The following is a 26,531-nucleotide window of genomic DNA, read 5'->3' on the forward strand; positions in this document are numbered from 1 at the left end:
CCTTATCCGCTTACTCCATCACATCCATCAGGTTTCCAGCTTTTCGCACTCCTGCTAGTGGTCTTTTTGCCACTCACCCTCTTGGGGGGGGTATGTCTCTGGGCTATTTCATTGGTGTTCATTGGGGTAGTTCGTCATCTTTTGCAGGGGTTTCCTTGGGCCAGGCCTTGTTCCTTTCCCCTCGCGTATCCTCTCATTTCACAAGCAGTTCATTCTCGGGTCTGGGTGTCACGGGCATCCGGCTCAATTCAATCTTTCAGGGGATGTTCAGTTGGGTTTAGGGTAGTGTCACAGGTTCGATAGGGGGTTTCCTTCTCATTGCCAAGTCAGGAGTCGGTGTGTTCTTTTGCCATTGCGAACCCTTTCCGGTTACTTGCTGGATACGTACTGCTGCCGTCCGGGAGCACACCTTTATCCTTGATGGTTCATTACCTTCCCTTCTTCACCTAAATTTTGTGTCTTTTTGCCCTCTTCTCAGGCATACTGACCAGCTAGGCCAAGGCACACCTCAGGCCTTGGTTCTTAGGAGTATCGCATTTCCCGCTTGAAGACTCTGACTACAAGTTGAAGGCTGGCCGCAGGCCAGCCTGTATTTGTAGGAGGAGCCTGAGAGGGCTATTTAAGCCTCCTCGTCTGTCAGGGCCAGTGTCGTTAGGGTTTCTGAGTTCCCACCCACCCGTTCCCCAGTTTCATACATTCTCATAGTATTTTGTTCTTATTCTTACATTCGGGGTATGCCCTCTTCTCAGGCATACTGACCAGCTAGGCCAAGGCACACCTCAGGCCTTGGTTCTTAGGAGTATCGCATTTCCCGCTTGAAGACTCTGACTACAATCATTATTATACTGCTCGTCAACCATTCTGCAAACTGCATTTTGCTACAGCCAGATATTTCAAATTTTGACTCATCAGTCCAGAGCACCTGCTGCCATTTTTCTGCAACCCTGTTATTTTGTTTTCCTGCATAATTGAGTCACCAAGCCTTGTTTCCACGTCAGGCTTTGTGGGCGCAAATTCTTCAATGCAGACTTCTCTGGACAGTAGATGGGTGTACCTAGGTTCTACTGGTGTCCATCAGTTCTACGCTGATGACACTGCTGAACATCTATCAAACAAAAGTAAGCATGATGTGTCTTCCTTCTGCTGCATTAGGTTTCCTTGGCCCAACCACTGCATCTCTGTTCCTCATCATTGCCTGTTTCTTTGTGCTTCTTCAAAAGAGCTTGAACAGCATCTTGAAACCCCAGACTGCTTTGAAATCTTTGCATGAGAGAGACCTTGCTGATGCAGTATAACTACCTTGTGTCTTGCCATGGTGTATAACCTGTGACATGTCTTCCACAACCTTACTCAATGTTAAAGTGATTGTAAAGTCTCATTTTTTTTTTAAATGAAAATAACAAACATGTTATACTTACCTGCCCTGTGTAGTGATTTTGCACAGAGCAGCCCATATTCTCCCCTTCTCGGGTCCCTCACCGGCACTCCTGGCCCCTCCCTGCCATTGAGTGCCCCCACAGTAAGCAGCTTGCTATGGGGGACCCGAGCCGAGCTGCAGCTCCATGTATCCATTCAGACATGGAGCTGCGGTTCGGCCCCACCCTCTCTCTCTCCTCACTGGCTAAATTACTTTGACAGCAGTAGGAGCCAATGGCGCCACTGCTGTGTTTCAGCCATTGAGGAAGGGGAGTCCTGGACATCCAAGGCAGTCATGGACATCGCTGGATAGAGATGGAGCTCAGGTAAGTTTGAGGGGGGCTGCTCCACACAGAAGATTTTTTTATCTTAATCACATTAAGATAAAAAACCTTTTGCCTTTACGACTCCTTTAAAGGGGTTGTAAAGGTAAATGTTTTTTCACCTTAATGCATTCTATGCATTAAGGTGAAAAAACATCTGACAGTCCCGGCGCCCCCAGCCCCCCCATTTTACTTACCTCACCCCTCGAAAGTCCCGCGTTTGTCCCCCGATGTCCTTTCCACCGTTCAGCCTGGCCGCTGATTGGCTGGAGTGGATGGATGGAAAGCAGCGCAGTCATTGGCTCGCGCTGCTGTCAATCACATCCACTGATGCGGAGCGCCGGGGGGCGGGGCCGTGTGATACAGCGAGCGGCTATAGCCGCCGGCTGTATCACGGGAGCGCATCCGCAGATGCTTCTCACCATGCGAAGGAGCTCGCATGAACGTGAGAAGCACCTGCAGGAGGAAGCTGAGACAGCCGCCGAGAGACCCCAGAAGACCAGGTTCAGGGCCACTCTGTGCAAAACGAGCTGCACAGTGGAGGTAAGTATAACATGTTTGTTATTTAAAAAAAAAAAAAAATCACTTTACAATCCCTTTAAGCCTTCTACACAACTGTTTGTTTCTGTTTCAGGTAATGACTGCCTCAACCTACATATGAAATTGATGATCATTAGCATCTGCTTGGTATAACTGGTTAATCATACACCTGACTCTAAGCCTACAAAATCCTTGACTTTGTGCAAGTGTACAAAGTGTGCAAGTGTAAGAATTGATGCTGATTTGAAGCTAAAGGGTAATCACACCAAATGTTGATTTGATGTTGGTTTTTCTTTTTCTGTTTGGTCACTTTGCAACAATTCAGGTTAAAAACAGAAAGTTTTGTTGCACACATTTGCATATACAGTATACTGTATGTGGAAGCTGCGGTGCCCACGTCAATGCTCCTCTGTATATTATGGTCCTAACTCCATATTGTTGAGATTTTCTAAGGTGCAGCGTCTTCCACATATATTTGCAAATGTGTACAATGAAACCCTCTGTTTTTACATGAATTGTTAGGGTCAATTTGGTTGGGTTGCAGGCTAGCTGGTAAGTGTGCTGGAAATTTTTGTTTGTGTGTTATTCCTAAGTAGGTATATGTCAAGACAAAATTAAAATGCACACACATTTCCCCATATGTTATGCCTATGTTGTGAGTACAGAAAAATGAGAATTAAAAGTTGTGAAAAAAACGTATGTATCGCAGGGTTACACTGCGAACAAACCAATATTAATGTGCCAACGTCCCGATATATATTGCGAGAAGAAAAAGAAACGAATATTGTATGGACTTTATAAGGCACATGAGTACTCTATCTAAAAGATAATAAGATTTTTTTATTTATTTTACACAGATTCACAGGGATTAGACAATAACGTGTGTTATAGTACAAAAATTATTTTCATAAAAAATACTATTAATATGGCCCATACTGCCTGAACATTAACATTCTCCAATAAGGCTTATAACGCAGCATATAGTACTACAGTAGTATATAATACAAAGCCATTAATTTGGTATTCTGTAAAGGAGATATATTCAAGATCCCAGGAGTGGTGTCAGGCGTAAGGGTCCAAATTTCTATCTAGCAAGATAGCTCGACATGTTCCGCGCTCAAATAGCGCTTCTTCAGGTGCAGTTCACACGTAAGATTAGACATAGCGATATGTAAATATTTGTAAGCTTGCTGGTAAGCAAGCAAAAAGTACTGTAGAGGTAATAGTGGCGGAGGATCAGTGACATGTACAAACAACCTTTAGACCCCTCTAAGTCAGGAGTAGAATTCCAAAAACATCACTAAATTATAGAAGTGGTAACATAGGATTGACACATCGATCAAATATCCCAGCGATAGTGTCGCCACCTAAATTGCGATCTCATGTAGGGGAACAGACAAAACCGCCATGACCAGTTCCTCATGCGTACCTGACAGTGCTATACCTACGGCGAATATGTTGAGCTACCTTGCTAGATAGAAATTTGGACCCTTACCCCTGACACCACTCCTGGAATCTTGAATATATCTCCTTTACAGAATACCAAATGAATGGCTTTGTATTATCTACTACTGTAGTACTATATGCTGCGTTATAAGCCTTATTGCAGAATGTTAATGTTCAGGCAGTATGGGCCATATTAATAGTATTTTTTATGAAAATTATTTTTGTACTATAACACACGTTATTGTCTAATCTCTGTGAATCTGTGTAAAATAAATAAAAAATTCTTATTATCTTTTAGATAGAGTATCTTATTATAAAATCCATGCAATATTAGTTTATTTTTTCTCGAGTACAGAAAAATAACTGATGATGTGCCAGAAATATAGTGAGTTCCTACCTTCCTCTTTGATATGACAACACAGTGTATTTTCCTAAGTATGTGGTGTCAGCCCTACCTACTTAATTTCTGCTGGATTTCAAAGAACACAGACCTGCCTTCATCCCCCTCCCTCCTCCTCATCTCCGTAACCCTTCATTACACACAGGCAGAGAACAAAAAAATATTATCAGCTCATTTTTTTCTTCGTAAAATAAACAGGTATTTTTGCGCCTATAAGACAGACAACAAAACACTTTCATTAGTATATTTAGCAGATCAAAAGGGAACAAATAAGAGAAGTTTATTGTTATGGTTTACACTTTAAATATCAAAGGTACAAAAGCTGCACATTTGAGATAATATATGATACGTATAACATGGAAGTGATCTGTCATAAGCAGCTTGTAATTGTCTTATGATCTTTGTCAAGGTAACATGCCCTATATTAATATTCAGAGATGAATGCAGTGTGTACATATCATATCACTCATAATATACTATATTTAGTGAAATGGATCTTACCATTCCCTGATTCAGTGGTCAAGTATCTCCCCTGCTTGACATTTGATTAATATTTTACATTAATCTGCAAGTAAGGCTCGCAGTTTGAATGACACATTAAGCCAATCACCAGCTGCTCATCATCATATTGCTTATTACAACTGTCAATGGTAACAGTGTAGCAAAAGGGCACAGTGTGATGGAGAAATACTCTCAAATGTCTTTGTACTTTGAGAACCATGGGGAGCGAAGTCCTCCAAAGGGTAGTGGATGATAAATGACATTAATGTAAATGTTCCACACATGACATTGGCTCCAACTGAGTGCCTAAGCTTCATTAACTAACTCAAGTTAAATAAAAAAGAAAAAAAAAATGTGGGCTTTAGTATTGTGTCTTTTATAGAAGATAGATGTGTTTTGGTATATTCCATTAGCATATATTATTTAGAGTTTATTTACAGTTCTTTTTATTTTTAACAATATTTAATTCTAATTGACATTACATTTGATGTATATAATGCTCTTTTATTGGAAATTGCATAATCCTTTTGTGAGTGCAAACCTATTGATAAGCCAATATCAGGTGCAGTTAAAAGAAATTACATTTTTCTGCTTTTTTTCTTTTCTACATTAGGAAAGGAACAAAAATGATATGTACATAGCATCTCTCATACTCTATAGTACATGTAGTATAAATCCCAAAGTGACATCTTAAAGTGGGAGTAAATTCCCATGTATGATGTTTCCCTATAGGTAAACCTATAATAAAGCTCCCACTCCACTCCCATGTATGATGTTTCCCTATAGCAGGGGTAGGGAACCTTGGTTCTCCAGCTGTATTGAAACTACAAGTCCCACGAGACATTGCAAGACCCTAACAATCACAGACATGACTCCTAGAGGCAGAGGCATGATTGGATTTGTAGTTTCAAAACAGCTGGAGAGCTGAGGTTCCCTACCCCTGCCCTATAGGTAAGTATATAACATAGCTTATATAGCTAACATAGCTACATATAAGTACAGTAAATATCTTCTAAACATGCACCATTTAAGATGTATTTACTTTAGATGCTGCCAGTGACAGCGCATGCTTTCTGAAAGGGATGGCACACCCTTGCCATTTCTTCAGAGCCCTGCCATGCGTGGGAGTGATGTCATTACCGCCTTGGCCATTCATATCACTGACACCTGCAAACCCGTAAAGAAGACCGGGTGAAGATGGAATTTCCTTCAGTGGTGACAGTGCTGTCAGAATATATATACTAGTATGGGGTGCATACTAGCACATTATGACTTAAACAGCCTGGGATCCAATTTTTTTTTTTTTTTTTTTTTTTATTACGCTTTAACCAATTGTATCATGTAGAAATCATGTTATTTTTGTTAACCCAATTTGTTGTTTTTTGATTTTGCAGAGGATAAAATGTCTGACTATTGAAGCCTAGTTGCTGGAAGCAACGGACAGTTTATGGCTTCTTTTTTTTTAAAGAGAGGAAGAAAATGCTCTAGGGGTATAAATATTCTTTGTATTAATGCATGGAGCTATTTTTAACTAACAAAGAGAGTCTGTTGTACATTATCAGCTTGCAAGAAACTATTCCATTCTTTTTTTGTATTGCACTTAAAATACAAGGACGCTTTGTCCTCTGCTCAAATCTATCTTATGGTTTTTAGGACAACAGTTCTGAGATTTCTATAACCGAAGAGTGCTTGGGCATTGCTTTATGAATCCTCAAGCATTGTACCTTCCATCCATTGATGTGTGTATCATAACATTGTATTTTGATGATAGCAGAAAAAAAGGGTTTTAAAAAGCCGCGCTTATTCAGCAGTGTGATAACTATATATTTATGGTGTGTGCCAATGTTCCTGGATCAGTAGAAATCGTAGGTTTGGGCAGCTATGTTCCTACTGTGATTGCTGAACACTAATCTCAGGAGTTTAGTCCTGAGTCCTTTCCCTACTAACCCCCGTGTGAAGATTGTGAAAATATCATCATGTGGGTACAAAGTACATCTCTGGATCCGGACCAGCAGGACTGGAAAAAGAAAACTTGAGTATATTGTGCCGATGCATTTTCATTCATGGTTTCCTTGTATGATGATCGGGGGATTTACTTTGTGTGCAGTTTATGGCTCTCCCAGTAGATGGCATGCCTTCACAAGTTTGTGATCATATGAGCATCGTATTAGCTCATATTAAACCTATGAGGATATTTTGGGTGCTGTAGGTCTCTGGAAGGCCGATGCACTTGCAGCCCAATTGTAGTTGTCCAATGCTTCATAAGTAATAAAAATTGTTCTACAGCGTGTGCTATTTCATGAGCTGTGCTAGTTGTGATAGGTTTGTAGACAGTTGTAACTTTTTTTTTTTTTTTTACACAAATAAGCCAGTAACCTCCCTGGCGTTATTCCCCAGTGTGGCTCGGGGAGAGTTTTCATTACCATAAGCGGTGTTCCCGAGCCAGACTCGGGATTGCTTCGCTGGATCCATGAAGGGGGTTACTTACCTTGTCCCCTGGATCCAGCGATGTCTCCCCGTTATGATCAGCGAGCCGGACGGAGTATGGCGCCAAATTCAAAAAGTAAAAAACACAGTATAGATACAGAGTATACACAGTATGTATACCGTAATCTTACAGATTACAGTACTGTATCAAATAATTACACGTCCCCTTTGTCCCTAGTGGTTTGACCAGTGTCCTGCATGTAATTTTATATTATAAATATTATTCTTTATGCCAGGAAACTGGAGATAGTCCATAGCAAACGAAAAATGTCTGTTTACATCAAAAGTGGTTATTGACCAGCTAGAAAACAGCGATAATAAATTAGAATCACTCGCAGAATTGAGCGATAGTAATTTTTGGGGAAATTCGTCATCAAACACTAAAAGTAATGACAGTGACAATTCTGCAACTCAGAATATTTCAGTGTTTTTGATTTGATTACATTATTGAATCATTTTATTAGTATTATATTATTATTTGTTATTATTTATAGTTATTTATTTTATAATATATGTGTGTGTGTATGTGTATATATATATATATATATATATTATAATTTATGATTTCATATTTCAAATTTTATCATACCTGGGATGTCTATTAGACTCTTGTTTGGATGGATTTAAGTGAATTATTTCTAAGAATTACAGGCCTACAATATAAAACACCAAATTTCCATGCAAAATAATGGTACAGCTTTCAGCACCTAAAATCTGAAGTAATCATACCGCCAGGGAGGTTAAACACACAGCTGAAAAATATATATATTTTATTGTTTATCTGCCACAAACTGTAATTCTGTTCAGCCAATCTTTTGATTTACAGTAAAAACTTGGTTTGAGAGTAACTTGGTTTGAGAGCATTTTGCAAGACAAGCAAAATGGTCTATGTGCCCAGCTTTACCCCATACCTGCATACTTAGATGTGCCTCGTTTAATCATCAACCATTTGAGTTGCTAAATGTTGTACCTTCATTAAATGTAACCATATTGCTACACTTATGCCACGTACACAGGATTGGAATTTCGGCCAGCAAAAGACAGATGAGAGCTTTTCTTTGGAAAATACGACGCTGTGTAAGCTCCATCAAATTTAGCTGGCCGAATTCCTGGCAGAAAAAATTTGAGAGCATGTTCTAAATTTTCCTGACGAAAAAACTTTCTATCGGAAATTACAGTCGTGTGTATGCAATTCTAATGCGCAAAAACTCACAAATGCTGAGATTCAACTACGAGATGGATGCTACTGGGTATCGAGCTTCCTTTTTCTAGTCCCGTCGTACGTGTAGTACGTTACTGCATTTTTGATGGTCGGAATTTGGTGTGACCGTGTGTATGCAAGATGGAATGGAAGGGGCTTACCATGGGGGGACTGGTCAGGGAGGAGTGGCCAGGAGCACTGGGGGGGGGGCCCGAGAAGAGGCGGAGGTTCCCGCCTGCTCTGTGCGATTGCCCCCCCCCCCCCCCCCCACATTAAAGAGAGCTAGTTATGACTGGGCTTATATAAACAGTTGCTGGCATGTTAATTACCTGACCTTTTATGTTGCACAATCAGTATGTGGAAAGCAGTCTTATGCCATGTACACACAACCGGACTTTTCGACAGCAAAGGTCCAACGGAACAAATCCGTCGGACAATTCAATCGTGTGTGGGCTCCATCGGACCTTTGCTGTCCAGAAATCTGACGGACTTTAGAAATAGAACTTTTCAAATTTTTCCGCCGGACCCAGTTCCTATGGAGAAATCTGCTCGTCTGTATGCTAGTCCGATGGATGAAAACCGACGCTAGGGCAGTTATTGGCTACTGGCTATGAACTTCCTTATTCTAGTACGGTCATATGCCATCATGGTCGAATCTGTCAGACTTTGGTGTGATTGTGTGTGGCCAAGTCCATTCATTCAGAAAGTCCGTCAGAACCCCAGCCGGAAAGTCCGGTCGTGTGTACGCGGCATAAGAAGCTAAGTCAGGCAGTTGATTGTCAGATACTTTTAGAATTTGAAGGATATATGCACAGTGTAAATCTCAAACAATCACAGATAGGCACAAACAAGCTAAATGTGATACAATGGTATTATATGTCTATAAGTGAATTTATGGGAAGTGGTAATATGCTGAGATTTTTAAAGAATTTTATTGTGTTGTTACATATTGCCTCTTCCCTGAGCAAGATTGGTATATGTTGAAAAAAGAAGCTTGAGGACCTGTAGCTGAGTGTTCACTTTACGTTATTGCCATAATACATTTTAACATAGCTGGGCCATCCTTTGCTAATGACTGTCCCATGCTGGCATTGTATTTTTCTAACCTGGAGAAGGTAACATACTTGCTTTAACCCCTACTGAGTTCTTCATGTTGGTTACATCCGCATTATTAGTTGCTCACTGTAAAATAAAATAAAAATTTAAAATGTGATTAATGATGGTACATTTGCTTTGCTGTGTAGAGACAAAGGGCAGACAGTTGGCTTTTTGTGTAACAGTTATTGCAATGATAATAATTTGCACACTTAATTTATCTCTGCCTTTCTCTGGATGTAGCTTTCTTTTTTGGTAGCTTTTGGTTTAATGTACAGTGTTAAAGAACGAATGTTCATGGTACTTTTGTGATAAAGTCATACTTGCCTCTATCTTTTTCTTCTTTGCATAACCCCTATAGATGTAACATAGATTTTAACATGCAGAGATTAATTATTTGTCTTTTTTAATCTGATTTTTATTCAGGGTTGCACTGTGTAACAAGTATATAACTGATACAAAATATACATACAATTCTTCAGTAAACTTTTTAAATATGTTCTCTGGATTGATTCTGCCTAGTGTAATTCCTTCATATAAAGTGCCATGAACATATAACTTGGAGTTTAGCATGAAATAGTTAGATGAGGCTAGTGGGAAGAAGGAATCATTGTTTTCTTTTCACAGCCCTGCATTCACATCTCCCTCTTATTATTTTCAGCAGATGTGAACCAGAACAATGGCACCTCATCCAAGGGCACGGCGGTGACTGACTCCACAAGCACAGAAGACCCCCAGGATAATTGGAAGCAAGCCAACTCAACTGACCCTCGCCCACATTTGGTCCGCCTATTTTCCCGAGATGCTCCAGGAAGGGAGGACAACACCTTCAAAGATCGGCCTTCTGAGTCAGATGAGCTTCAAACCATCCCAGAGGACAGTGGATCAACTTCACCAGACACGGATTTGATGGCCTCTCAGAAACTGTCCCGCCACGGATCAAAGCCAATGGCTTCAGCAAGCACTTCAGACCGCTCTAGATATGGCCATGGAGCTCACAGCAGATACAGAGACACAGGCTTTTTTGACTCCCTGGGCAGGTTCTTTGGAGGTGACAGACACGTTCCTAGGAAGGGAAAGGTGAGCACCGAGGAATAGGCAAAAACTAACCAGAACAAATACATGGTGACAGAGGACAGATTGCATTAATTTTTACCTAAAAAAAAAAAAATACCTAAGAAACATGCTGAATTGAATCATCTTAATGCCTCCTTTACTAATATTGTGGATTCATGTTGTACTTTAATTCTGTATCATCTATGCTGTGTACATGTAGATTTTTATCCAATCCATCTAGCAAAGGTACATTGATTTGTTGTGTTGTGGTTGGGTGTGGCTTTAGCAGAAGTCAATCTAAAATTGGTACTGGTGTGCATGTGAATTCTAGACTACTGCCTCTGCAGCCCATAAAATTAAAAGATGCTTCACCTGGGCTTTAATATGCAGTATGTCTTTTAAATATTGATCCTTCTTTTCCGGTTTGGTGTAGTGCCTTATTCCACAAGGGATGTGTCTGACATCTTATGTGCCATCTTACCTGGAAAGCATTTTCAATAATCGCATTTCGCAAGAATGTTAGCTGATCCAAACTTCTCAGCACTACAGCCATAAGCGCCAGTTTTGTTTCTTAAAATGTAAACAGTATTTTACTATTCTCTAATAAGTAGAACACCAAATATGGCCCAAGCTGCTTGGCAAGTGTAGACTTATGTGGATATCAGCCTAAAATTTTACTTAAAATGTCATTTTATGGTACCATTAATGAATATGCTGGCACAGACAAATCTACATGATTTCTGCCACTTAAGCCATAAATGGAACATGGCATTAATATAATTATGACAGTTATTGGTCACAATTTATATATCAGAAATTCAAGGTCAACCAGTAACAGGTGACCTGTCATTGCATATGTGTGCTGTTTGCCATGTCTGTGTGCACAACTCTATACAATGTTCAAGTACCATAAATAAATATATAAAGAGAGAATGGGGTTGATTTACTACAGCTGGTGGAGCTGTACATGGTAGCCAATCAACTTCTAACTTCAGCTTGTTCGATTAAGCTTTGACAAAATAAAAAAACCTGGAAGCTGATCGAGGAAAAAAAAGAGTGCCAAAAACAAAGACACATAGTAAAAATGGTACCTACGTCCTATCAAATAGATCTTATAGAGCTGAATGTGCAAGATATGTTCTTTGTTCTATAATTCTAGATGTTTTTAGATTTGTTTAATAAAAAGACCTATATATATATATAGCCTTTGTACGGTACAGTGAAAGTCCAAAATAGCCTCAAACTGCTTCTTTCTCTCCACTTTTAGTAAATCAACCCCAATGAGTCTTAGTGTCATACTCAACTGCAGCAGATACAAATATATAGTACTACAGATTATATTCAATTTTACAACTGTGTAATAATCAGACCTCTATGTATATTGATTGCTATATTTTACATGAATAGTCAAATTTAAAACCTATATGCTATGTTTTTTTTATGATGCCAAATTTTTACAAAAATGTAATGGGTAAATGGCATGGCTGGACAAATCCCAGATATCAGGTAGCCATGAGCCTATATATATATAGTTGATACCTTGTTTGAACTGACTGGATACTGAAATCTGCAGGAATTTGTCTATCCCTTGTCATTGATGATCTCCTTGGGAACTTTGTTTCAAAATGGTTTATCCTTGTTAATACATTGTACATTGAGTCTTGGCATTGGCTTGTTCCAATGCCTGTAATGATATCTATTTTCAAGCACCAAAATGATCTGTCATTGATTGCTATTGTAAAAAAAAAAAGAACCTTTAACTCTCTGAAATATGTTCTATAGCCTTGACATTTGGAGCCTTTTTGACTCTTATTCTTAATATAAATCGGTGTGAAAGAACTTTAATATTTTTTGTACAGAAAAGAATGACATCTAAGTAGTGTCCGACGTAGCAAAGGCTAGATGTTCAAGGGCAATAGAGGAATAATATGAGATGATACAGATACTTGTATAGAACTGACAAAGGTGCAAGTTGTACGGTAACTCAACTGGAAGACTTGGACAGAAGTACTGTTCAGTATTCTCTGAGCCAAGGTCATCGCAAGGACAGAAATGCGCTGTATAGAGTGTTTAAAAAAGATTGCTTCTATATCTTTTATGTAGCTAGCTTTCATTTAAAAATGAACATGTTGTTGTATCATGTTACCATGAGTATTTTAAATGACTTTAGTGTATAGAACATACTACAGTTACATATATAGTTGCCTATGTAATATACTTAGCAAAATCAATAGAGTTATATTCAGGTAATATAGAACAGCTGTAATTACAGTGGTTCATAAGTAAAAGTGGTGCATAAGTGACCCATAGCAATTCATCAGCTTTTACCAGGCTAGTGAAATTAGACTTGTAAAAGCTGGTTTGTGATCTGTGTGTCATTGCACATTATATATCTTTGTATTATGTTATATAACGAAAGTCTACTGTATTAGATGTTTGTTCTTGACAAGCTAACATTAGGGCTTGGATAAGTCGTTTATATTACTGTTTTTGTTCTTTAGGTACGCTACCATTAGTATATGTAAATGGTTTATTGCCTCCTTCTTGTTCACATTATGCTTCTCTGAATTGTCTAGAAGTATAGATAAAAAACAAAGCTCCTTCTCTACACATTACCTGTTATTTCTTGTTAATCTTTGTTCTATTAAGAGATCAGCAGAGATCTGAATAAATAAGTGGAGCTAACTCCTTATTCCTCTATTCTTCGGTTCCACTTTAAATCACAAGTAATCGAAGAAATCATTACAGTTTTGCAATGTAATTATCGCTTGGCTTTTGTTTAGATTTTAGCTAAAATGATTATGGGTACGCTAAGCACAAGCCAATCCTTTGTTTTAGCTGAACAAATGCTTGTTTATGTGAGTGGTCAATCCTACTTTTGTTTGGTGACCACTGTAAAACAGGCTTTATAGAAAGAGCATAAATTTGTCATGCTAATTTCGTAGGCGTAAATATGTCCAAAGACTACATTGTGAATTAATTGGTGTTTTGCGGTACTTTTTAACATGATTGTTGCCAAATGATGGGACTCTTTAACTGTTTATTGTACACCTATGAACCTTAGATAAAGTACTTTGTATAAATTCTTTCATATGTGACATATGGTATTAATGATAACCATAATGTACAATACTTTCAATTTATCCATAGCAGTCTGCACTAGCAGATGACAGACATCAGAAAACAAAACAGCAGAGATAAACTCAGGACATACTTTTCCCTCAGATTGTATCATCTCAGGGCACTTTCTAAACTAATGAGTAGAAGGACAATTTCTTAGTACAATGAAGTGTACATAAGTGCCTGTTTTGGATGAAATGTGGGGTCCATCTTAAGCCTTTCTTTTCAAACACAGTAGACATAATTGTACTTTTCTGCTGAATTTGATCCTCAAAATTGGACTTTAGATGACTTTAAGATTTTAACAGATACAGTTCTGTTGTTTCATTAAAGTGGAAAATCGTAATTGCTATCTAATGTATTCATACAACATTTGCAAATCTCCACCAGTAACCACTAATTGGAAATTTGTAAGCTTTTGATGCGTGGTCACTAATACATGGATGGATCACAGTAGTTAAGTTGGGGTTTCCATCATTAATTTGTTGATTGTGCATGCACAGTTAAAGCGGGAGTCCGCCGGGACTCCGCGTTTTTTTTTTTTTTAAAGTCAGCAGCTACAAATACTGCAGCTGCTGACTTTTAAAATAGTGACACTTACCTGTCCAGCGCGCCCGCGATGTCGGCACCCGAAGCCGATCTCTAGATCGACACTCAAGTGCTGCCGCCGCCATCTTGGGTATGGGAATCAGGAAATGGAGCCTTTCGGCTTCATTTCCCGGTTCCCTACTGCGCATGCGCGAGCCGCGCTGCGCAATGAGGACGGTCCCCGCTGCCTCTGGGATCTGTGTGTTTCCCAGCAGGCAGCGGGGCACTTGCGGAAGGGGACGGGCACTTGCAGAAAGGGGCGTAATGTACGCCCCTTTCCGCAGAGAGCTAGCCCGGAAGTGGGTGCAGTTACCTGGATTATCCAGGTAACTGCACCCCCCTCCCCCCTGAAAGGTGCCAATTGTGGCGCCGGAGGGGGGGAGGAATCCGATGAGCGGAAGGTCCATTTTAGGGTGGACCTCCGCTTTAAAATAAGTTGGCTGAATTTCATCAATCAACACTATTTACTCGTGTCGCCAAGGTTTTTTGGCCTTTTGTTACGTGTAACTTTATTCTGAAAGGAGTTTTACATATCCAATTGCAGAACTAATTTAAGTTTACAATCAATACATTCATTAAACCCGGGTACACACGGGCCGTATGTCAGGAGACAACAACCAGTTTAAAAAAAATACCACCCACATTCTGCCCGTGTGTATGTTGGTCTGTCCAACAGAAGCCATCCATCCATTCGAAAACCAGCATCTGACCGACTCCCGATCAACGTCTCAGCCAATGGCAGAGAGCGCTGATCTGAGTGTTCTGGCGGAAGGACCGTCCCCCTGTTAGAACACAATAGTTCAGTGGGGGGAGATCACTGAACTAACCTTGCATGGTTAGTAGAGCGGCTCTGAACGAAGTTGACAGTTTTTGGGTTGAACAAAAAAACAAATAGTGGGTACCCAGCTTAAGAGTGTAGAGAAATAGAAATCTATGTATCTACAAATTTAGAAGTGCATGCCCTGGTTACTTGCATGAAAATAAATATTTTGAGGTGAGGAGATTTTGGAAGGGGTTTCCTTTGTATGCAGCTGACATTAGATAGTTAATGGATTGTATTTCATGCACAAATATTTTAGAGCCTCTATTAAAGCCTTTTAAAACAATCCATATGCTGACGCGCCAAACTGCATATTTACCTGCCTAATTTCTACTTGCAAGTATGCAGTGGTAGGATGCCGTTTGTCATGTATGCAATTAGTTAATAGCGCCACACTGTGGCTTTGACTATAGTGACCAGCTGTCCACAGTACTGTCTTTTATCACTCGGTGGTACTAGGCGGTTGCTCTCCTTCTATGGTACATAAAGTGATGCCTGTCTTAACCTTATAACTTTTCAGTCACAAACAGTTCAAAGTCAGATGGCATCCACCTGTGTAGGTAGTTCTGTACCAGCTTTAGGGTGGAGCCCTGGCTATACTTGTATTATACACTCATGATGAGTGTGTGCACTGTATTTTTCTATGTGTATTCTCTGTATGCTCTGATCCAAAATGTAACATGAATTGTGGTACACTCCTTAAAGATACAGTGTTATAAAAAAAAAATCAAATATATAATCTATATGGTGCATAGCTACAATGTTTCTTGATTACTGAGTGTTTTTATTTCACTGTAATGGCTCTTTATATCTGCAACTATATTATACTGCTTAAATTGATACTAACTGCCACTTCTATACGTCAATGTATTTGATTCATGTAATATACTCTGTGTATTTTGATTTTACATGATTGTGTTAATATTGAGCTTTGTATGTTGTATAATAAACATTTATTGAGAAAGCATAAATACTAACTGCCTTTTTACTTTGCTATTATTTCTTTTATTTGACCACCATCTGGTGGTTCCTGCTGTATAGTTTTATGGCTAGATCTGCCTGTCAATGATAAAATGAAGGGTTCTGAGGACAAGGTTAAACAAAATGAGAAGCACAGATAATCATCTCAGGGTTTCATTTGTATCTCCTATATACATTAACTTATTGATTGCCATTAACACAGTTCAACACCCCCACCCCATCATCACCAAATACATGTTATTTGTACTCCCCCATCAGATGGATCACTGTAGAAACAGATGGCTGTCAAATGTCTTCTCCTATACCCATCGTTCTGCTCTTTGCAGAGCAGCAAATTAATGATCTTTATCTGCTACCTGCCCCTTTGTGAGTTGGAGAGTGGATCCAGGAGAACCTGATTGGCTCCTACTTCTGGCACTCCCACTTTCAATCTGTGTTAAGGGGAATGTAAATATAAAAATATATTTCAATTGAGCTAGGTACACATGGGCCAAAAAATGATCAGTTCAGCAGGAACCGGCCTACCTTCGGCCTGTATGTACAGCTGTCTGTCATACAGAAGCTGGTCTTTTGACCAGTTTCTGTCAAATGGGTATGCTGGAAAACTAGCATCCAATCAGCGCTGGCAGCCAATAGCTGCCAGCACTGATCGGTGTGTTCTGGAGGGGGTCCTCCCTTCAGAACACAAAGGCACACTGGAGGAGATGGCTATAATAACATTGCTTGTGTTAGTACAGCAATCTCTCACTTTTTTTTTTTTTTTGAGTGTACTCAGCTTTATTAGCAATAAAGCAATGTTTCAATTTTAAATTTACAATGGTCTAGAGTTCACATTTAAGGAAGAAGGTTCATTCCATGTCAGATGAGTTGTGGAAGGGACACTAAAACACGCTTACTTTTACCTGGCTACAAAGTAGTTATCAGCCCCTGGCAGCAATCCTGGTGCACATGCCTGTTGTAATGTCATCCTTTCCACCCTGTCACTTTTTTTTTCAGTTATGCCCTCATTGTGTGGGTGCTTTCACAGTAAAATCATCAGTAACACACCACCACCTTTCCACCAAGAGCATCAGAGTGGCAGGCCTGGAACAAATTTGCAGATCAGGAGTTTTGGCTTCATGTGCTTCCAAGGTCCAAACATTCCCATACCCTCCCCCTGCTGCGTCAGACCTCTACAATCAGTAGGAAGCATAGGCTTTAACAATTGCAGAGCTAGAGGTCTGACTAATGCTGGTCATAGAGGATTCATTTTTTTTTTCATGCAGCCCGTAGGTTAAATTGGGAAAAGGGAATAGATTCCTCCATCCACACAGACAAGGGGGAGGGAAGAATCTCCCCCCGCTGGGACATTGAATTCTAACAACGGGACTCTCTGCTGTCAGAATACACTGATATAGCTGCTGATCAACAAAAGTCTGATATCATTCCCATTTAACAGATATAACAATCAACTTTTTTCATACAGGGACAGCCACATATAGATCGAAATGCAGCCAGTCCATGCTGAACCAGCTGCATTTGGATCCACCTAGTGCCAGTTTAAGTAGGGGGCATATGGAACCTCTCCACTGCTTCCCCATAGAGAGCATTTTTGTAAAACAACAAACTAAGAACACCTTTTATTTTGGTGCATATTGCATGTATTTAGCTAAGGCATAGTGAAGGTTCAAATGGTCTTTAAACTTACATAAAAATGTACTATTTGAGTATTGCTACATTTTGGATAACACTTGTATCAAAAAGCTTGATTAAATCTGAAGAAAATCACTTTATTTCCCCACCATACACATATACATGCCTCTATATAATGCTTATGGATTAAAGGGTAAGTTTACCTTTTGGAACATGTTACATCCATATTTATGGTGGAACATGTAACATGTTGCAGAAGCTGCAGCCTCTTACCCTCCCCCCCCCCCACCCTCTCTTACAGCAAGCGGGGGATATTCTCCCCATGGTCGCTGTCATTATTTGAAAATAACACGGTTGTGTGGGACTCTGCCCCCACACGCCCGCTTCATTCATTCACAGTTTCCTTGATCCAAATGGACTTTGAGGGCACCACTGAACAAACTGGCACACTTGCCATCATTATTCAGTTTAACTTATTAAAAGATACAGTCGGCTGAACTCTCCAACTCATACGGTGATTTGAGAACTTTCCAACAATAGAAGGAATGTTTTCTGAAGCTGTAGCACATCAGAACAAAACAACATTGCTACATTGAAAAACAGCCCTGGTCAGAAAATAGAATTTAGCCAGAAATATTTTTCTGTACTATGCCTCTGCAGCACGCAGAGGGAAGCCAAGTCTCAAGTTTAGTGGAATATTTTTTACAAAGGTTATTTTTTTGTGCTAACCCTGATAGAAAAAAAAAATGTGATAGGATGTGTGGTTTCATTCATATTTTTAATGTGTGTTTTCTTTTGTAACAAATACAATGTTATTTTAACCTTAGCCCAACATTCACTTTGCTAAACAAACTCTACTACTCCTTTTGAACCCTAATGAGAACGCAAATTCACTATTTTCTTTATACCAACACCTTATCATGCCTGAGCTACTTAACAGTGATTGCCACATTACAGGGAGATTATAAATGTTTTTTTGCTTTTTGTTTTTTTACAATGTATCACCAGCCAGGTTCTTAGGAGTAAGGCAAACATATGTTCACTTTAATTAATCATGCGTGAACAAAATCCTATTAGTGCCAAATCCGCAAAAAATTGTACTTGATAAAATAATTTTGAAGGGAAAAGTAAAACACTTGCAGTTAATGAATACTGCATAAAAAAAGAAATGCTCGTACAGAGCTGCAATTGACATGCATAGAACTTACCTTTTTTCCCCAATTGTCTGCTGTTATGGGGTCTGGACTAACACTGCCCACATGTATTTCAAGCATAGAATTATTTCAGAGACATTCCAAAAGGAATAAGGTAAGTCAGTTTATTGTCTTTAACTGCTTCCTGCCCAGCCTATAGTCAAATGACAGCCGAATGGGAGCTTTCCCATCCTAGGTGGACTTCATATGACTTCCTCCTAGTCATGTGCCTCTTGCGCACTCTAGCAGCCGCTCCGGCAGCTTGATCTGTCACCCACTGTGTTCAACGGACACAGCAGATGACAGATTATTGTACCAGGCTGGCTCCAGTACGTGATCACTGTGGCCAATCAAAGCATTCACATGCAGAGTTGCCACCCGTCAGTAAATTTACTGGTAGTTTGTAAAAATCTGTGATTTTTTTACAACTGTCTGTAAATATCAAGGGCTGATAATTTGTCATGTGTGTATTGTCAGTGTTTCCATATTGTGTTTATACTGTTTAAATATTAGTTGTCTTAGTTTTTAATAGGAGTTCCCTCTTTTTTTTAGATCGTCCAAAAAAAATGTGCAGTTAGTAAATTTTACATGTTTTTTGTTTAGTAAAAAAGGTTGGCAACACATGTCAGTTGTACTCAATGAATGGCTTTCATTCATAGCCATTCATTGTGTACTATTGGTATGATCTCTCTGATTATTTATTATTATTTTCTTTTATCCATTTTTGCGCTTTAGTATTATTTTTTATTAACACACAATTTACTGGCACAGCAAAGTTTTTTACCTGCATTTCCAAAAGTTACAAAATTACAGTATTAAGTACAAATTTCAGTATTTAGGCTACAAATAAATACAATATGCAATTAGCAATATGATTTAAGGTAGATGTTAAGGCAATTCCTATTTTATTTTCGATGTAGTAAGTAGCTCAGGGACATGCGCATTTCCAAGCCGAGCGTCATAGCCATACTTTTAACTTGTAACCTTTTCCTGTCACTGGTATTTACTAGCAGGAGAAAAGTGCCAGTTTTTTACTGGCTGCCAGTAACAATACTGACGGTTGGCAACAGTGTTGGGCAGAAGAGTGTACCCAAGGGTGTGGCAGGCAATAGTGTTGGGCAGAAGAGTGTACCCAAGGGTGTGGCAGGCATCTTGTTGTGTCTGTTCAAACTTGCAGTACAACTAAGGGCTCCTGTGTGACCATCTAAACAGCTGCAGTTCACTATGGGAGATCTTTCAATAACAGAGGCAGTGCAGACAATCCAGAAAATAGGCAGGACTATGTGCGGCCACTTTCTTTATGACCAGCTAATAGTCATGCCACCTGTAATATTGTTCCCACTGTAGTACAAGCATGCACAGTCTACAAAGTAGCAACTCAATTGATGAGCAGTGCAGCATTGCTGCCACATCACAGGAAGTAGCATTGGGTGAACCATACTGGAAGACTCAACAAATATTTGTAGGACTAAGAGAAAAGAAAAGTTGTTAAAATGTTAAACATAAAGTAAAGGTTCACTTTAATCAGTGATCTGTCAAGTTGTGCAAAATTGGTCATGTATGTGCATGGTGCGCCTTGCATGCCTTTGCTTATAAATATTACAACATAAGCATATGGGACTTTAAGGCCAACACCAAACATGGATATTTATGTTTCGGTTGGGCACCACTGGGTTTAATTACCTGCTTACTTTTTAAGTCCCTTGAAGACCTAGATGTTGAGCTTTCTTAAAGTTTATCTGAACCAAAACTTTTATTTTTTTTAGTTTCTGAGCAGGGAAAGTAGCAATCCTATCAATTTTTTTGTCTGTGTCTCCCGCTGGGGGGATTCCCTATTTGTCCTGATGACCAATGTCACCAGGACTGAAGGTGAGGAGAAACACAACATTCTATGTTATCACCAAAACATGAATAGAGTAGAAATCTTTCAGTGAGAATATCTGCTGATAGCTGTTTAATCCTGACACTAACTAACCCCCGGGAGGGGACCTTACCAATTGCCACTGGCACTCACCAGTGACCCTAATACAGTGATCGGTAGTAATACTTTACACTGTCACTGCACATATGACATTGGCTGGGAAGGGATTAACATCTAGGGCACTCAAAGGGTTAAATGTGTGCCTAACAATGTGTAATGAGTGCTGATTTTAAGAACAGATCTTTGTTTCTTATCCCTGCTTTGCAGGGATGAGAAACAGAGAGATCTTTCCCTCTGTACAGAGCTCTGTGTTGATTGTCAGCACAGGGCTTTGGGCTGTGATTGTACACAGCCAATCACTGGGTCCTGCCCCTAAATCATTTGTCTGAACTTGCTCACAGACTCCCGCTGTATACAATCACAGCAGATGTCTGCGGGGGAGCCTGTGCATGCACCCTAAAGCAGGCAACGACGTACCAGTATGTCACTTTGCCTACACAAGCCGCCTGTCCGAGGTTCATTGGGTGTGGGCAGTCCTCAAGTGGTTAAGAGAGGGATTCCTTTTGTATCTGTGGAAAAATAGATGATCGAAAAATAAACTGACATAGGTTTTAATTTTTACCCTTCCCTACTCAATCCAAAACAAAAACAATTGTCGATAAACTTTCATAACAAATTGTGTCTGTGCTCAGTTAACGTAATCACCTCAATGGCCCTGTTCTTTGTTTGTTGTTCTTTGGGTCTTTGTTTTTAAAGTGAAATTCCATGCAAAAACTAAAATCCCTACATCTATAGCCACCAACATTCTAGCACTAACCTATCTAACCCTGTAAAGAAAAAAAACTTGTACATACCTTTTCGGCAGGCGATCCGACCCTATCTCCAGCGACGGAAGCTCTGCCGGAGTACACGTCCGACAACTGCTGTGAAATGAATGGGAAGTGACATCACCCATAGAGTTACTGTGGGGCTTCCTTTGACGGACGTGTTCCCTACACCCACCTCCACAACTCAGCATGGGATCAGAGCTAGTGCTGCTGGAGTTCAGGTCGGATCTAGGTCGGATGTATACTGATTTTTTTTTTCTTTACAGGGTTAGATAGGTTAGTTTTAGAATGGTGGTGGCTATAGATTCAGGGATTGTTTTTGCATGGACTTCCACTTTAATGATGATTATTGGTAAAAGAGCACTTTGACCAAACATTTCTTTAGTGGTGCATTATTGATGAGTATTTTTTTTTCTTGACAATATTACTGATATCTTAAGCTACTTTCCATAATCTGATGCTAATACAACTCTGTGGCAAAAAATATTGATAGCAGTCCTTTTTCTATTTTAAAAAAAATGAATAAAAATATGGTTATCGAGAGAACCTAGTACAATATACTGGAGTGAGCTAATATTGTATTGTAAAACAAAAGAGGAAAATAAAAATGCCTTCATATGTCTAAAATACTGTTTTGATAACTCTCCTGTTGTTTGTTTTATTTAACTATAAATGAAAGATAAGAAATATTTTCAGAAGGTACTCACTTTGCATCATTATTGCTGTTATTTCCCTGAAAGTATCATGTGTGATCCCTGGTCTATGTTTAACCAATCCTATATTTTATGCAATTGTATAGTACAACAAAAGGGAAATCTCTTTACTGTTTTCTTAAGCTATGCTTTCTAATATACAGTATCAGTAGCTTTTCCCAAGTGCCCTTGTTAGGGATGAAGGTATTCTACATGATGAAGCAGGGTGCCACTTACTTAAGTGACTCTGATGGCACTATAACTGCTTATTATCTTTGACGAAGGTCATATAATTTACATAACACACCGCAAAGAAACATGAACAGCGTGTTCATAAAAATGAATAAGACTCTTAAGAATCTCATTTTCATGTGAATTTTGCATTTTCTGCATGTGACCAGGATTTTTTTTTCTTCTATTTCAGTCTATCTGAGTTAATTCATTAAGACCAAACAGAAGCAATGATATGCAATGTGCTGTAACCCATAGGAACCAATTTAGTTTTCTACTTCTTATCAGATCGAGGAGCAATATAGTCTTGGATTATTTTTACCATGTATTATATAGACAGTGTCCCACTGAGTGCAGGTTTTATCACAGATAAGTGATAGTTTATGTTTTTGGGGTTATATTCGATATGTGCAAAGATAGATTACACAAATACTAAAACCCCATACACACTATCAGATTTTCTGATGATTTTTGTCTTCAGATCTACCATAACCATGTCATGCAAGGGCCTGCCTGATTGCATACACATTGAAACTCCAAAGGTTTTACCTCATATAGTATGGTTTTGGTAAATCTGAAGGAAAAAATCAGCGGAAAATCTGATAGTGTGTATGGGGCTTTATAAGTATAACATATACTGTATCTGCTGACTTTTAATATTCAGACACTTAACTAGTTTCATAGTTAGTAAGGTTGAATAAAGACCATCCAGTTCAACTTGAGTGAGTGTCTACACTTATCCCTGTACATTGCACACTCACATTGGTCCCTGCCCTCAAGGAGCCCACAATCCAAAGTCCCCATTCATATACTAGCGCCAATTTTGGACAGAAGCCAATTAACCTACCTGCATGTCTTTGGAGTGTGGGAGGAAACCAGAGGAAACCCACGCAGGCACAGGAAGAACATGCAAACTCCAGGCAGGTAGTGTTGTGGTTGGGATTTGAACCAGCGACCCTTTTAACTGCTAGGTGAGAGTGCTAACCACTACACCACTGTGCTGCCCACTGGTCACTCCAGCCATTTTTTTAATTGGCTGTCAGGTGCTGCTGCCGCCATCTCCACTAAGGGAAACTGGCAGTGAAGCCTTGCAGCTTCACAGCTGGTTCCCTACTGCATATGCGCAAAACTCGCTGCACTTTGGAGGCCTAACTTCTGGCTGATCTCGCCACCTGTCAAAACCAGGTACCCATTCCCCCTTCCTCCCCAAAAAGTGCTAAATATGACAGCGGGGGAAGACAACAAGGGGGAGGCAAACAAGCGGAGCTTTCCCTTTTGAGTGGTGCTCCGCTTTAAGTAATGACAGATAATAATAGAACATTTAACAACAATACTTAACTAAAGATGCTTTTTCACCACAAAGTCACACCTGCTTGCTTGGCGCGACAGGTGATCACAGACGCATGCATATGATAGCAAGCTCTGACACAAGACTTAATATTCTAAGTCATAACTGTAGTATATAGGGCTTGTGTGTAAGGAATGGCCAACCCACCCCCACTGGAGCAAAATAGCCTTCTAAGGAAGATAGCATATTCCTGAAAGGAGATTAATGGGCTGACTTGTCCATATAGTTACTTTACAATGACATTCTTATACCATGAAATCATCGAAAGTAACTAGGATATTGGAGGCTTTCGATATTGTGAGACAACCTTCAGGAAACATGAAATCTGCAATTTCCCCATCAGTGCACAAAGATGCGAGTAATGTTTATATGTAATATAAGAATTTGATATAATTAATTTGAAGCTGAGTTTGAAATATGAATCAGAATATCCTATTCTATTGCAGAAATTTTCAGCTATAGATTCATCAATGAATTGTGACCAATGCCATATGCTTTCAATTGTCATATGAAAAACTGGCAGGGGTTACAACCATCCCTTACTGTATACTAAAGTCTTTGGTTAAAGATTCTTCAAATTTAGTGGAATTCAGATACCAACATTCAGTGGGACCTCATAGGTACACCATGGAATTTATACATATTGTAGAATAAACATATGCAAATGGAAACTACTAATTGGTAGCTACTAAATGCAAGGAGCACATGCGGAACCACCCCAATAAATTATGAGTAACCTACACAGGGAGTATTCCCTTTTTTGTCAAAGAGATTCTTATTTTAATGTGTCCCTGTAAAAACACCTTTATCATCTCTATAGACATTAGAAACCTGTCATTCAACATCTGCAATTTTGACCACTGCAGGTGACAGTCAAGCTGCCCGGGAGATACAAATAGATAAAGAAGACAGCCATGCATCATTGTCCGACAAATAAAATCAATTACAATGTAATGGTTTCTCAAACAGCCAATTGTTCTCCTTTATTGCCATAGAAATAATCATAGTGAGATGGTTCACAGCACTTTAGTGCGTAAAAGCAACTGCGTACAAAATTCCCACACTGGGTAAAACAAACAGCCACCTAGCTGGAAACAGCAGTAGAGAGATACAGAGATGCTAGGTTTCATGTACGCCCTACAGGGAACAAGGAGAAATAGGCTGACTTGTCATTTTGCAAAGAAATGCCTCTTTAGGGGTTCCAAAAGTAATGGCTGTATTGGTTAACCTGGAAAGCCTGTAGATAGGCAGATAGTGTATGTATTATTGGTTTTCAATTTGATAGGGAGAAACCCATTTTCTTAAAAATAATATAATGTAATAAATATTATTAAACTGTAATGGCTTTAAACAATATTTCTAGAATCCTTAATGATTCTTGGAAAATAAGACCATCTTGCAAGTAGAGATTGACTGAAAAAGGGTGCTCTGCAGCCCCTCCCAACCCCTCCTTATTTCTTAGTTACCGTATAAAGATCTTGTGCTGCAGGTCGGAATGTACATTTAAGGGACGGTAACTAAACCACTAGTATGATGGGTCATTTTAGAATTCCTTAAAGAGTAGCTTTAGTCATTTCTTTAAACATTAAAAGTCAGCAGCTACAAAAACTATAACAATAAACAGACACTCAACTGTCCAAGGTTCCAGCACTGTCCTCACCCGAGCTGGTTTCTTCACAGGTCTTCAGGTCCTCGCGCCAGTATATTGACTGTGGGCAGCTGGCTGTGACTCCTGGCAGCTTTACAGCTGTCTGCCCACTGCCCACTTTGCATACACAAGTTGTGCTGCACGTTGTGAATGGTCCCGCAGCCTTCTGGGACCTGTGATGTGTCCTTGAAGTCCGTGGGCAGGGGAGCAGAACCTCCACTTCTAAATAAAAGTGGAAGTTGGTACCTGTCAAAAGTAGGTACCTGCTTCCCCCCCCCCCCCCTTCCAAAAAAAATGTTCCAAGTGTGGCGGAGGAAGTGCAGAACTTCCCCTTTTGCGTGAACTTCCACTTCAAGTACCCTTGCCATTTGAAAATTCAGGGCCAGCATCTGCATCTAAGATTAGGCTTCCCTATGATTCCCTAAATTTGTCCTGTGCACACCTACTGTGTTATCTCAAGGAGTGTAATTTGCTCTTCCAAATCGTATCTTGGAAAAACGTAGTCTCTATGATGTAAAGAACAGGTGAGTGGGAAAGTTTGAGTATTTTAGCAACAACTGGGCAGGGCTGACACCACAAACATGCTGTGCTTCACATCAAAACAGGACTTAGGTGCTAAATGTTATTCTGGCAGAACTAAATTTTTCTGTACTTTCAGGGTTTTTAAGGGGATACATTTTGGGAAAATGTAGGCATATTGCATGCTCTTTTTCTTATTTTGCCCTGACATATGCTTTTAGAAACTTGTATAATAAAAATAACATTAATGCTTTACCACATTGAACAAATTAGCAAAACAAGTTGTTGAATTAGTACAGCTATTTTGTTGCCAAAAAATCAGCTTCACGGGTAAAGTCTGCATACAAGAGCCTCATAGAGTGGTACTGAAGCAGCATTTAGAGCTTTTAATCAAAATCTGATCTCACTTCTCTAATTCAAAGTAAAGAAACACATGAATAAATATATATATTCCACTAAAAACATCTCTTATACTTAATTTCTTATGAATTCAATTATGTTTTTGTCAAAACAACATTCAGTTCTTTAACTCATTGAACAGGCTAT

At 39.4% G+C, this 26,531-nt stretch overlaps 1 protein-coding gene across 5 annotated transcripts in view; it reads left to right on the top strand.

Moving 5' to 3' along the window:
- MBP (myelin basic protein) overlaps positions 1-26,531 on the top strand; it is a 308,046-nt gene that overhangs the window by 252,744 nt on the left and 28,771 nt on the right. For 3 of the 5 annotated variants that reach the window (XM_077492342.1, XM_077492340.1, XM_077492343.1), the window contains one exon: positions 10,071-10,489. In XM_077492342.1, coding sequence (XP_077348468.1) covers positions 10,071-10,489 — 419 coding nt within the window. The remainder of the gene's footprint in view (positions 1-10,070; positions 10,490-26,531) is intronic. The other 2 variants (XM_077492341.1, XM_077492344.1) reach the window with 1 other exon arrangement.

Source organism: Lithobates pipiens, unplaced genomic scaffold, assembly GCF_037356315.1.
Source record: "Lithobates pipiens isolate NorthernLeopardFrog02 unplaced genomic scaffold, aLitPip1_a1.2 Scaffold_19, whole genome shotgun sequence".
Taxonomy (NCBI): domain Eukaryota; kingdom Metazoa; phylum Chordata; class Amphibia; order Anura; family Ranidae; genus Lithobates; species Lithobates pipiens.